Source organism: Aspergillus terreus, genomic scaffold (assembly GCF_000149615.1).
Source record: "Aspergillus terreus NIH2624 scaffold_5 genomic scaffold, whole genome shotgun sequence".
Taxonomy (NCBI): Eukaryota; Fungi; Ascomycota; class Eurotiomycetes; order Eurotiales; family Aspergillaceae; genus Aspergillus; species Aspergillus terreus.
Window position 1 is genome coordinate 1,307,980 of NT_165928.1, and position 13,482 is coordinate 1,321,461.

The following is a 13,482-nucleotide window of genomic DNA, read 5'->3' on the forward strand; positions in this document are numbered from 1 at the left end:
TGAAATGCGTTCCGGTTGAGAATGGACGGTGTCAGCGGTGTGCAAGGCTCGACCGACCTTGTGCTTTTCCAGACGGCTCGCGCAGGAACACAAGCATCAGGTTAGCTCTATGACTACGTATACCTGTGTCGGAGTCGGCTGTCGGGTAACCTTTCTCTCCTTCTCTCCAGAAATAGCCGTATCGATATAATCCAGCGTCAGGTCGACACAATTGCTGCTCAATTACATCCCGATATGGTAAACAATGCTGCATGCCCTTCCCTGCCAGAAGAAGATTGTCTGAGATGTTTCTACTAGGGCCCGAGGATGGAGTTGTCACCTGTCATAGAAACGCCATCCCCTTCTGCAATCGATAATACGTCGTTACTCCCAAGCCCTGTACCTGAGCTCAACGACTTCATTACCCAGGGCCTTCTCAATATCACTGAGGGCGAAGAACTTCTCTTAAAGTTCCGCGCTGACTTGATGCCCTTGTTCCCGTTCGTCATTATCCCTGAGGTGAACTTTGCTGAATTGCGCCAGCAGTCGCCATTTCTCCTCTTGTGCATAATGACCGCTTGTCTCGAGCACAGGCCCGCTCTGCAGCAAAAGTTGGAATTCGAAGCTCGAACGGTGCTCTCTACCCGCGTAGTAATGAACATGGAGAGAGACATGGATTTACTTCGGGGATTACTGGTTCATATCGCATGGTATCACTATCATTGGCGCATCTATCATACCCAGGTGTACATGCTTCTGCAGATGGCTATGGCCATGGTTGTCGATTTGGGACTTGACAAATACGACAACTTCAGAATGCAGCGCAGCCCTCATGATGGAAAATGGACGGATGAGTCACATAAAGGACAAGCTCTCTATCTCACTCCTGACGGACAGCGTGCCTTCTTAGGGTGCTACTATCTATGTTCCAAGTGAGGGCTTCTAAATGCGCTGCAATGACATTGACTAACAAGAATAAGGGCCTCGATATTCCGGCGACAGCTGACCATGGAACACACTGACTGGGTCGAGCATTGTGCTGCTAGCTTAGAGCAAAGGGCGGAGTATCCCACTGACCGGTCTCTACGAGCATTAATTGAGATCCAATCGCTTGCTCGGCAATCGGAGCTAGAGGTCGAAGACCCTATCCATGCTATGAGCAAGGACGAACTGTCCCAGTCTATGGGAATACTTGAGGATCGAATCGAGCACCTTCTCGTGCAGGAAGCGGAGTGTAATACCTGTATGCCCATCTGAGACTGATTAATTTCGCCGTTTACTGATTGGAACAGGGTCCCTGCGTTTAGAGCTCAACGCAATTCCTACCATTGTTCTCGGGCATGCTCTTCGGCGACAAAGAGATGTCCATCGCCTGTATGAGAAAGAGCGATTGCTCTCCATTGCACGCTCCGCGATCAACATTGTAACGGTATTCCTCGCATCGCCGGCTTCGATTGCGCCCAATCTCCCTATGTTCAGTTACACATCCATCTGGTACGGCCTTCTAGTTTTATCGAAGCTGAGCTTGCTTCCGAATGCCGCGACGGAAGGCAAGGTAGTCTACAACAAAGATATACACAACCTCGGCCTTGCTGCTATGCAGAAAATGGAGACAATGTCACAAAGAAACGATGTTTGGGATAACTGCCGTGCAGTGATTGGATCTATGCTGTCATGGTTAGAGAGTAGCCGGGCACAACCTCGATCAATACAAGTTCAAGGAGATACATCAAACACCCAGGACGCTGAGAACGCTCATGTGTTGCCACGGCCCATACCCGAAGGTCGCCCTCGAACCACAGAGTCTGCAGCGGTGGCTGAAGATTGGGATGCTACTACGTGGCAACAGATGTTGCAAGATTTGACCTGGATAGGACTACCGGGAGAGCAGCAGCCTTGAAAGCAATGTGACTAACTAGGCTCGCAATCTAACGCTATACCTATAAAACGAACGTTTCCAGTCTCACCTTCCCATCACCGACCGAGTGCACATTCAGTAGCCTACATTAATGCGATTGAAACAGAGGATATTTGTGGATGAGCCTCATGGAGACAAACCTGGTTGATTATTCCAGGTGTGGACACGCAAGGCTTCCTCGTCCCACTAAGGTCGACTGACGAAAGTGACGCCCGGGATGATCTGCATATCTAAACGACCAAACTTGCCAACAACCGTAGTCCTGTCCCATCTCCAAAGGAGTCAAAACAAACGGGGTCAGCCGAGATAACCGGAGGCTTTCGATAGGCTGTTGCCCTTCGGATTGAAGTGATTTTCAGTCGAACGCTGATCCCAACTTCACCATACCCCAGATGCTGTACTACAGACTGACCATCAATGACCATCAAAAAGGCTACCTCTTGATCAGTCGCGAAGCAATCTCAACCCCCCTTCGCCCCTTTTCCTACGCGCGCGATTACTGCGCTCCACAATCTCCGCATCAAACGCCCACCACCACCGCTCAAAGATCACCTGGCCGATCTCGCAAGTTTCTTGGCTGAAGGGATCCGTCCCCTGGATTCGGATGCCTTCTCCTCCAGTATCTTCCATGTCGTATGCGAACCGGAACACGCCCATCGGGTCCTGTGCCGCTTTGGGACGCATGCCGACTGGCAAGCTAAAGACCTGGATCAGTTTGTCTCGGGCGCTGGGCCACGGTAGCAAGTCAATAATCGGATGGTGAGGAATCAGCCGCTGGGAAGGAGTAGGACGGAAGTTTTCCGGTAAGGTGTCTACGTCCACTTGGTCGAGGTCTTGTCGATCGTCACTGGAAGACGTTTCCGGTGACGGAGACATCAGGGATGCAGGAGTGAATGACATCTCCACGGTGATCGGTCTTTTGCCCTGGTAGAACGGACTGATAGCTGTAACGTCCCAGAGCACGTCCACAATCTTGAGCCGCGTAGCAATCGCCATGGCCGCATTGAGCAGGGTCAACGACGGAATCTCGATCACGCTGTCATCGGGAAAGGTGAACGTGGATGTCTGGTACATCTGGAGCTGGTCAGAAAGACTGTACGCGTTGCCTTCCAGCCCGGTAGAGTCGATGTTCTGTTCCTCGCTGCCGTCTGTTGCCTGGGAAAAGGGGTCCAGCAACAGATTTGGTGGGGACAGACAGGTTAGAGCATCAATCGTCGATGCGGAAGGATCTGAATAGACGCGTGGGGAAAGGTTCGGCGACAGCAAGGAGAACGTCTGGGACGGTGACCATATATCTGGAATGAGGCCGGTGTTCGATGATACGGCAGACGTAGAAGACGGAAAGCCTGTCTCAGCGGGCATCCCTAAGAGCACATCCGCCCCGTCAGTCTGGCCATCCACACCCAAAGATCCAGGCGTCGCGCTAGATGAGCTACGTTTTTCTTGCGACGTAGACGTAGGAGAACGGGTTTCATCTGGTCGGCCATGAGCGACCTGCGCCTGCAGACTTTCAAGCCGCTCCCTCTTCCGTCGCCCTAGAGAGCATTAGAATTGAGCTTCTACCACTCCTGAACATGACGACATACGGTATCTCCTCTGAGCTAAGACGTTCAACACGCGCTTTCGCTCGGCTGGATCCTCCGTTATGTCGGGGACAGCCAATTCCTCAGGTTTGCGCTTAGTCGCCATATCGACAGTCAACACAACAAGCCTAGTTAAGAGACGCTGGCGTAGGGTAAATCGGAGTGATGATACATGAGCAACGCACGGAATAACGCGGGGAATGTCCTGGCACCGACAGGAATAACGGGTACCGCCTAAATAGGTACCAAGCGCCGAGAGTCGTATAACGTTATGCTTGTGCGCACGCACAGAGGACGGAATACGAGGTGGGGCCAGCTTTCATTTATAGGGAAAATGTGGGATACAGCCACTAGCGGGGCGTGGAAATAGTTCGAGATGAACTATACGAAATATGGCTTGCATTCAAGCTCAGTGATGGCTTCTACGATGGCTTCGAGGCAGCAATGACTACGTTATGCTCCTTCTAGGACGTCCCTATAAGAAGCCCTCGACTGCCGGTGTAAATTGCAGACACAAATCAATCAATCAATCAATCAATCATCATCACCATCTTCTCTTTCCTCCTCATCATAAGCTCACTCTCTGGCTAACATCCCGTTAATATACATCGTCACAATGACTAGCAACAACTACTCCATCCACTCCATCGCCGCAGCATATGGCCTCGGCCTTGTGCCCCACGGCTACTACTATGTCAAGATGATGGCCAATGCCAACGGAATGGCCAGCAATATTCTGTGGGTGGATGACTCTGTGTCTAGAACCGACAACTAATCGCATCTATACAGACCTCGAGAAAACCTGACCAACCTGAAAGGCAAGCTACCGGCTCAGATCTGGAGCAAATTAGCCAAGGCCCGGGGCGCACATCTGAACGCCATGGAGGGTCTTCCTCTGTTCGCAGTCGCGATGGTATGTTGACATCCACCTTTGGCTGTTTCTCCGGCTAAGCGTAAATACAGCTGGCTGGAAACCTTGCGAAGCTCCCGTCGAAGGAGCTGAATACCCTCGCCTTTGAGTACCTCGGAGTGCGCTTGTTGTATACTGCGATCTATATGGGTGCGAAGTCAGAAGCCGCCAGCTACCTGCGCACTGGAGTATGGGCTTGGGGTGTTTCTATTCCCATCTGGGGTCTGATCAAGGCTGGGAGGATGATGAACAGTGCAGAGTAGTGATATTTGGATGGTACATAGATCTCATATCTTGTCGCTATGTTGCTTCTTTGTTATTCGTATGGGTCTATGCACCTGTGCGAGGCTAATAGCAATCTCAATCACCCGAAGTATATAATCACATGACACAGCACTTACCCCCTCCACCACTTCTACACAACCTCTCCATTACGAAAGCCCATCTTACATTCCGTCTCACACATAAACCTGCTCTCTCATAGACCTCATGAATTGGACAGGTGGCCGTCTCCATCGGCACTCCACCAAAAACATCAGGAGAAACGTTCGGCGGCAACTCAATGCCTCCAGACAAGCTCAAGGGCTGAACCTGACAGATCTACGCCAAACCGATTCCCACGTACGTAACGGTCAAGGAGAAAACCACGATATACAGACAAACCAGCCGTCGGTAATCGAATTTGTCCATAGTCTATGCATCTCGTCACATCATATACTAACAACTGGCTTGAATGATAGAAACCTCCCAGCTTGGATCACATCAAACGCCAGCTCCTACAAACTTCCGATTGGGCCGCTGTTGCTGCAGCACGTCCACTGGAAATATCGTTCAGTCCGCTTGAAGAAACGGAAAGATTTGGGAAAAGACGAAGATTGACAGAAGACGATCGCCGACGGCTAGATTCCGTCGTGACTAGAAGGCACAAAGAGTTTCGCCGGTGTCTGCCATCCGAAGATGGAGCCATAGGGATGGTCGACATAAGGATAAACGGACGAAGGCTTCACTCGAACCATACTCTGGCCGACGAAGGCGCTCCTCACAAGTCCTCTCAATCCATGCTCCTGGACCAGGAATCAAGCTTGCACTCTCAGTCCAATACCCAAGAGCTGCTGCACGACCAATCTCGTCAATGTTCTTCTGTCCAAGCTCCATCAAATATTGATCTTTTGTCTTTCACTCCCTGCACCGAGAAGATATCATCGAGCAGGTGCATGGGCACCCCTGGACCAGCCTACCACTTTGACGATGAACTCACGACAGCGCATCCGTCCTGCGGACCTAGTTTTGCTCCCAATACCCAAGAGCCATCCATCCAAGAGTCATTGCCGAAGAGGCGATTTACAATCGACGATCAAGTAGACGAAGTCATTGCAGCAAACAAGGGTAGACGCAATGCGGTCTTCGCTGTTCCTCAAACCCCTATGAGCAACTCAAAGGGGAAGTTGTGCCATGATTATATTCTAACCCCCAAAACATTGAAAGAGCTGGATCATCACTATCGCGATTTTCAAGATCTCACTACGGACACACTCTCGACATCCAGCAATCCGAACGGCTGGCTACCTGAACCGCGCTATAATATACAACGTCGCATGCAACAGAGTGTCCCAGGCACCAGAAACGCTTGGAACGAACCCCTACATCCTCACCAGCTTTTTTGGACTGCTAGAACGGAGTCTCTCTCGAATCATCATTTATCCACGTCGCCGTTGACGATATTCGGACAAGCTGTTACGCCAGATGGCGGAAGGCTTGGCGAAGATTGGCCAAGATGGATACAATGTGATAAGCCTAGGACTCAGTTCAGTCCACCGAACAAGTCGTCTCCAAGGAATACCTTAGCTGAGCTACACACAACCAGAGAGGGTCTACCTTACGCCACGCCTAACATGAAAAGAGACTTTGCGCTTTAGCATAGACTATATGAGAAGCGCAGAAAGTCTACATTCAACGTTTAGTCTTACATTTAGATCTCCGAAATGACTATCTGAAGATACCTAGAGTCATGTCCTCCTGAGCTATTAGATTGTCCTGCATTAGGCAGGCGTAGTATAGCTTACTAAGCGACTCCTCCACCTCCGTCAACAACTCTCCGACTACTCCGTGGGCTACTAGGTACTCCTCACATCCCTTCTCCAACTCCATCAGACCACACCTAGAAAGCCACAATTAACTCTTCATCAGATAACAACTCACAGCCTCTTGCTCAGGACAATCCGAATGCATCTTCTCACACCCCTTGCTCTCGCCCTCCCCCTCACTCTCCCCGTTCTCGGCGCCGCGCTCCCGCACACGACCGAGCTCGCCCCCCTCCCCCTGGTGATCTGGCACGGGCTCGGCGATGACTTCCAGCGCGAAGGCATGAAGTCGATCGCGGCGCTAGCCGAGCAGACCAACCCAGGCACCTACGTGCACCTGATCCACCTAGCGGACAGCAGCAGCGGCGACCGGCAAGCCAGCTTCCTGGGCAACGTGACGGAGCAGATCGCGACCGTGTGCGCGCAGCTGGCGGCGGACCCGATCCTGCGGACGGCGCCGGCGGTCAACGCGCTGGGGTTCTCGCAGGGCGGGCAGTTTCTGCGCGGGTACGTCGAGCGGTGCAGCGGCGGCGGCGGCGGGCCGCCGCTCGTGCGCAACCTGGTCACGTTCGGCAGCCAGCACAACGGTATCGCGGAGTTCCAGGCGTGCGGGTGGGGGGATCTGGTGTGTCGCGGGGCCGAGGCGCTGCTGCGGGCCGGGCGGTGGTCGGCGTTCGTGCAGGCGCGCCTGGTGCCCGCGCAGTACTTCCGCGACCCGGCGGAGCTGGACGCGTACCTGGAGCACAGCAACTTCCTGGCCGACATCAACAATGAGCGCGCCGTGAAGAACGCCACGTACCGCGAGAACCTGGCGCGGCTGCACCGCTTCGCCATGTACATGTTCGAGGATGATGCGGTCGTGCATCCCAAGGAGAGTGCGTGGTTCGCCGAGGTGGATTCTGCGTCCGGTGCGGTCGTGCCGCTGCGCGAGCGTGATATCTACACGCAGGACTGGCTGGGGCTCAAGGCGCTGGATGAGCAGGGCAAGCTCGACTTCCGTACCGTGCCTGGGAATCATATGCAGCTGTCCGAGGAGACCCTCATCGCCGTGTTCAAGGAGTATTTCGGCCCTGTCGAGGTGGAGTGGCGCGAGCCTGAGAGGGACCAGGCTGTGCTGGTGGACCAGAGTGTTTATTGATGCTGTAGTCTTGCGTCTGTTTCCCGTTGCATAGCCGTTATGATGATATACCCTCTTCAGATTAGTATCAGTCTGCTGTATTCTTTCACAAGCATGGAAAAGTCTTGCGTAGAAGATATCACTACAGGTCAAGCTGGGAAATGATTGAATCCCTACAGGTAACATAGCAGATCTATACAGCACCTGTCCGTACCATACATCACATCCTGTAACACAATGAAACCGAAACCTTTTGAACGAATGTCAAGCTGGGATATGTGCATACAAAAATATAAAAGCATAAACACGAAGATAGAACAGACATATCACAAGGCATGTGGACATGCGCCTAGTATATACTGAGCAAACTAATACGGAGGACGGCCAATGCCTCCCGTCACTCCTCGTCGAGCAGAGCTTCCACGAACGCGGCCTTTGCTGCCCCGGCTCTCGGCATCCGCCGGCGACAGGAATCCCTCCAGAAGTTTTTGGACCTCCCGCCGCGACATATCGTTTTCTTCCGACTCCACCGCGTCACCAGTTCCGTTCATGCCCGCAGCGGCGGATAAACCCGTGCTGGACCGGCTCTTGTTCCGGTTGAGGGACTTGCCCTGTGAAGTCCCATTGATGAAGGGCAACTGGGGAGACCCGGGAGCTGTAGACGGTCGCTCCGCCGAAGGTAGCGAGCGCTGTGAATCGTTTGGGAACCCGCCCGGAATAGAGATGGATGGCGGGATCGGAGGAACGGGCGGGATCATATCGGGCTCCGTCTCGCGGTCATACCCATACTGGTGAAGCCTGCCCGTCTCTGCACTGTACTCCACTGCTTTGGGCGTTTGAGTGCCATCTCCGTCTGCGCCGTCTCTGGTCTGCTGAGGCTGGATCGACCCTCCATCGCCGTCCATCTCCGACAAGGAATAGCCGCTTACCATGCTCTCACTGCTGGAAGAAACAATGCTTCTGCTGGCGGCGTCAAGACGGCCGCGCAGGGGACTCGAGCGCCGGTTCTTGCCGTCGTGATTGACAGACAACACACGCCGCAGTTCGGTCACGTGCACGGGAGAGTCTCGAGAGCCATTGACCTGAGAAACAAACGAGTTCGGGGCACTCGTCCGTCGACCGTCTTGCAGGCCTCCTGCGACTCCGGCTGCCTGATGTACAGACACGCGTGAATAGGTCGAGGGAGAGCTGTCCCCGTTGCCGTTCTGATAGATGTAGTTGCGCGCACCCATGGCCCCATTCTTCGAGCCGCTAAGAGACATGGCCTCGGTCTTCTCTTTCTCCGCATCGGCCAAGCAACTCTCCCTTGACCATGAAGACAGCATCTGCTCTTTGACTGAAGACGGGAGACCACCCTTCGAAGCGTGTGACGCAGGTGAAACATGTCCCAGCACGGGGTTCGAGAATCCCCGCCCTGGGGACCCAGGGGGACTGTGGGCCGCGGAAACGGCAGAACTGTTGTACGCCCCTTCAACCCGAGCGACAAGGTCGCCAATATCAGTGAACGGGGTCAGATAGCTAGTGTCCTTCACAGTGTCAGGGCTGCCTCGAGACTTCTCAGATTGAGTGATGTAATCGAGGCTGAGAGAGGGGACTTGGATCTCCTGGACCCAAAGGCTGGACCTGTGTCTCTTTTCGATCTCACTCTGGATGACGCTGCCCACGCGGTAGTGGTCGAGCTTAAACTTCTCCGACAAAGCCCACAGGTAGCCGTAGACCAGACTTCCAATGTTCACCTTGGCACAGCTATCCAGATTATCTACCGTATTGATATCCTCCTGCAGCTTCATGATCATGGGGAGTCCGAACCTGGCCGCGTTGACCCCAAGATGGTCAATCAGGCTTGCGAGCAACAAATGGAGTAACGTAGTGACGGACTCATCGGCGGGGCAATCGAGCGCAATATCATAGACCGTCAAATGCAGAAGGCGCAAGAAATTAGACTGCGCGATCATCATAGCTCGCTCTCGCTGGCTCCAAGTAGGGCCAGTGCTTCGCTTTCCTGGCTTTTCCGCGATGTCAGGCAACTCGCGTCCAGGGGGTTGGCTTGTACCCCGGGTAGGCATTTGCCTGACTTTGAGATCATCCTTGGTAGTCTCCAGTTTCAACCAGATGAGGAAGGCGTCTGCATAGGCATAACGAACACTTCGGTCTGGTTCGCGCAAAAGGAACTCGGTTCCTTCCCATACATGGATTCCAACCTGATGCCGAGATTCGACACCAGCAACTGCCGTCTGCCGATTAGAATTGGCTACCAGGAGGATGTTTTTGATTGCTTTGAGGGCGGTGATTTTTGCGCTCGGCAAGGAGAAGGCGATCTGGCTGCTTTCTCCAGACAGGCCCGTTGAACTCGCAAGGCTCTCTACCTGGGCAGATCCCGCGGTTGTAGATTGTTCATTCACCGGGGAGGGCTTGATACGAGTCAGGATCGCCCTGACCATATCCACAACCTGATCACCATAGTAAACATGAGTCGTAAGGTCCCCGATGCAGCTCTGCAGGAGCGACAACAGCCCTTTTCGCTTGTCCGTAAGCTCGGTGTGTTCATGGTAGCCGTTTTGTTTCTCGACCGAGCCGTTTGTTGCCTTCTCTCCTTGGGGGGCTGATAGCAACAACGACATGTAACGCATGAGGCCCAGCAGCACATCGATAACACTAAGGCCGATCATGTTGACTGGGGACTTCAACAGCCGATCGATCATATATATTATAGTGTAGGACTCGTTCAGTGACTCTTCCGTCGGTTTGATGTCCTGCAGGAAGTCCATAGCGGCGACCAAGATGATGAATCGGACCTGCACAGGACACCATTTCGCAACCAGTTCAACCAAAGCCGTCGCCCAGTTATCCTCGGTATCCAGCGACAGCAGATGGCTGTTGATCCGTCCCTTGCGCAAGATGAAGTCCAGGACAACTCTCGTGGTGACACGGATCTGGCCACGGCTGCTGCCGGTGACCACTATCCTCTCCAGGCAGCGAAGCGCAAGCAACCTCACATCCATCTCAGCCTTTCGATCCATGTCGGCTGGGGTCTGCGACGCCAACGCGGGATCTCCTTCTGCCGTGTCAACCGTCTGCACGGTGTTGGTGCTCATCCGTCGCATTCGGAGAAGGGCGTGGTCGGCGCTTTCAGACTCGTGGAGCTGCGATTCCATAGTAGCCAGCAGATTCTCATCCCCGTTATAGAGGTTCTCCAGGATGACGGGGAGGACTATCCTCAGCGAATCGCCTCCATCTGATAGGCCCGCCTCAGAACCCACCACCGCCTTGATCGCTCGCAATCCGGCATTCCTCCATCGAATCGCCGACGGAGGGCTGGTAAACGCCTTCGACTGGGTCACTGGGTCTACATCCGCAAAGCTGGCGTATGTGCGCACGACCTCCCGGTATTGTTTCGCAAAGTCTTGTTCGGCAGACAAGGCGGCCATATCCTGGTGTCGGCAGAACGTCTCAAAGGTGGCGATCGAATCCTCCACCATCGAGATATCACGGGAACGAAGGACAGTCTCGATCACGGTCATGACGGAACGAGCATAGATCGGCAAATCGCGGGGGAGCTTCTCGATGAGGGCGCTGAGGATCTGAAGTGTGACCTGTACATTTCTACCCGGGGTTCAGAGTCAGCATCATCGCACGTTATCCTTTATTTTTGCAAGGACCAAGTTACCCTAATTTCCGGCGCCACACATCTCGCGCCGCCCTTTTCTCCAGGAAAGCGCCCACCTTGGTCAACTTGCTGCGGCGCGTGCTCACATAGTAGAGCATGTAAGACAATTCACTGGAGTTGGGCTTGACAGCCTGAACACCTTTTTGGTATTGGGGATAGCATTTCAGCACTAGGACCTGGTGTTTTGGCCGGCATTTTTGGCGAACACCCTCCATTGGCACGGTTGGTTGGGGTGATATGATCCAGCACCCGGGGGGGTAAATTAGTTCTAAGGAGGGAGGGGAGTGTAATGCGCAGAGTTGGAAAGTCCGGAAAAAACAGCACAGAGAGAACTAGGTCAATAAAAGCGGAAGAGATAATCTTCTCAGCATGTAGAAAGGAGGTTGGTGTTCCTGCGCGACGGAAGGGCCAGAGTGGAAGTTGGGAGGCGAAGGAGAGAAGGAGGATATCCACGTCAGGACCAGCATATGGAGGGTGGGATTAATCCATGGGACATAGGAAAAGACACCGGAGGGTGAAGCAGGTCGACTGCAGAAGGAAGACGAAGGAAAGGAAAAAGAGAGACGGGGGGAGAGGGGTGTTGGTGGACCGAGAGAGCGACAGAGGGAGAGGGAGAGAGTAGCAGCGCGGCAGTCGGGAAAATCAGCCTGCCTGCCCGCCCCCGTCACGATCGTCGACCACCACCACCAGGGGTTAACTAGCTGTTCATGTACGGTTATTGCGATGGTCCGGGTCAATGTTGGCTGGCTTTCTCTCCTGAACTCTCCTGATAATCACCTCCTGTTATTGACTCCTTCGCCTTGCTCACTGAATCTATTCTTACTGCGATGAACGGTGGTGATGTTTTCTATGGATTTGTACTCCGTATGGGATACCCGCAAACGTCATCACCGTTGGCGCCGCAGCGAACATCACAAACAGCAGTGCACTTGCATACAGGGGCCAACACACGCTCCAATATCCAGCTTCCCAACAATCCTGGTCCCTTATTTGATAATTCCTTTGCACCTGATCTATCGTGGTCCTTCCTGATATCCTTACTTATCCACGTTTCCCACCAGTCGATGCTCAAAAGAAACAGTTTAAGCTCCCCGCATTTGGGCGAGTACTCGTGCGATGATAACACGATGATCCCTGAGAGAATAATGGACTAGCTGCTGGGTCCTCGTCCCGGTCTGGTGGCTCCCACATAACCGACGCCGTCGACGATCAATGGCACCGATATGTGCGGTACCTCGGTCGCACATGACGCACTATTCCCAGTGTTGAACCAACGGCAGGCCATCTTGTCGAAGCACTGACAGCGTTCAACCCAACGCTAGGGAGAACTGCCAGAAGACAAGGAACAGCCCTCCGTGGAACAAGATCGAAGGCCCTAAGCCCCCAACCGTAGATCCGACCAGAATCCCGCACGCAACGCTTGCCTCTTTGGGCGATCCCAGTTGCCCGCCATCAACCTATCATGGAGCCGTCCGGGGCTCTAGGAGGTTTTGCCATCGAATAAGGCCCCAAGTCATGTCTTCGAGCTCCCATCCTGCTGATCCGCAGTCCCCTTGGTCTGTTCTCCCTCCGCTTCCCCAGGATTGTTTGCCTCTGTTCCGCCTTGTTCGTTCTCGATGCCTGTCCCCGCCAACCCTTCGATCACCTGCGGGCGGATGATGTCACGTCGAAAAGTGTCTTCTTGGAGGAGGCGGAGGGCGCGTAGCGTCGCGCCCGGGTGCGTCAAAAACTGCGCGTATTCCGGGGTTTTCCAGTAGGAGTAGAGGTAGGCTAGGTATGCGGCAAAGGCCTGCGCATCCGGATCGCCGCTATCGTTGGTGTCGTTGTCGTCTCCCGACTTGTTGATCCCCAGGAGATTGGGGTAATTCACGGCCAGGTGAGACAGATAGTAGGGGTTGGCGAGAGAAGAGACGAATTCGAGTTCGAGCGTAAACCGCGGATGCGTAAGGGTCGGCGGAGGGGGCTGTTGCGCTTGATCACCGGGTTGGGGATCCATGATGGCGATAAGGGGACTGGTAGGAGTCTGCGTGTTATGGAATTGGGGGTATTTTGAGGTTGTGAAAGAAGGGAGGGAGAGTGAAGAGAAGAGGGAGACAGACAATCGAGATGACAATAAAGTATCATCGACCCACCCACTCTCTTGTCCCGCTCCACCCAAACAATACCTCTCCATGGTTGTGTTCACTCTACTACTCCTACTGTACAAGTAGACTGATGGATGAACTAC

The 13,482-nt window shown here is 53.7% G+C and overlaps 6 protein-coding genes across 6 annotated transcripts; 3 read left to right on the forward strand and 3 right to left on the reverse strand.

Moving 5' to 3' along the window:
• Positions 1-21: 21 nt before the first annotated feature.
• ATEG_04022 (uncharacterized protein) lies at positions 22-1,879 on the forward strand (the record flags this gene model as incomplete). The annotated part of the gene is made up of 4 exons (XM_001213200.1): positions 22-100; positions 329-911; positions 960-1,222; positions 1,272-1,879. 4 exons carry the CDS (start codon positions 22-24, stop codon positions 1,877-1,879), a joined length of 1,533 nt encoding a protein of 510 aa, XP_001213200.1.
• A 462-nt stretch (positions 1,880-2,341) lies between these two features.
• On the reverse strand, positions 2,342-3,586 carry ATEG_04023 (uncharacterized protein; the record flags this gene model as incomplete). Its single annotated transcript, XM_001213201.1, has 2 exons — positions 2,342-3,432; positions 3,484-3,586. The coding sequence occupies 2 exons, from the start codon at positions 3,584-3,586 to the stop codon at positions 2,342-2,344; spliced, it is 1,194 nt and encodes a 397-aa protein (XP_001213201.1).
• A 510-nt stretch (positions 3,587-4,096) lies between these two features.
• ATEG_04024 (MAPEG family protein) lies at positions 4,097-4,653 on the forward strand (the record flags this gene model as incomplete). The annotated part of the gene is made up of 3 exons (XM_001213202.1): positions 4,097-4,218; positions 4,270-4,393; positions 4,444-4,653. 3 exons carry the CDS (start codon positions 4,097-4,099, stop codon positions 4,651-4,653), a joined length of 456 nt encoding a protein of 151 aa, XP_001213202.1.
• Positions 4,654-6,613: 1,960 nt separating this feature from the next.
• On the forward strand, positions 6,614-7,609 carry ATEG_04025 (palmitoyl-protein thioesterase family protein; the record flags this gene model as incomplete). The annotated part of the gene is made up of 1 exon (XM_001213203.1): positions 6,614-7,609. One exon carries the CDS (start codon positions 6,614-6,616, stop codon positions 7,607-7,609), a length of 996 nt encoding a protein of 331 aa, XP_001213203.1.
• Positions 7,610-8,122: 513 nt separating this feature from the next.
• Positions 8,123-11,470, reverse strand: ATEG_04026 (uncharacterized protein; the record flags this gene model as incomplete). Its single annotated transcript, XM_001213204.1, has 3 exons — positions 8,123-8,243; positions 8,372-11,191; positions 11,256-11,470. 3 exons carry the CDS (start codon positions 11,468-11,470, stop codon positions 8,123-8,125), a joined length of 3,156 nt encoding a protein of 1,051 aa, XP_001213204.1.
• Positions 11,471-12,768: 1,298 nt separating this feature from the next.
• ATEG_04027 (mediator of RNA polymerase II transcription subunit 31) lies at positions 12,769-13,428 on the reverse strand (the record flags this gene model as incomplete). The annotated part of the gene is made up of 1 exon (XM_001213205.1): positions 12,769-13,428. The coding sequence occupies one exon, from the start codon at positions 13,426-13,428 to the stop codon at positions 12,769-12,771; it is 660 nt and encodes a 219-aa protein (XP_001213205.1).
• Positions 13,429-13,482: the final 54 nt, after the last annotated feature.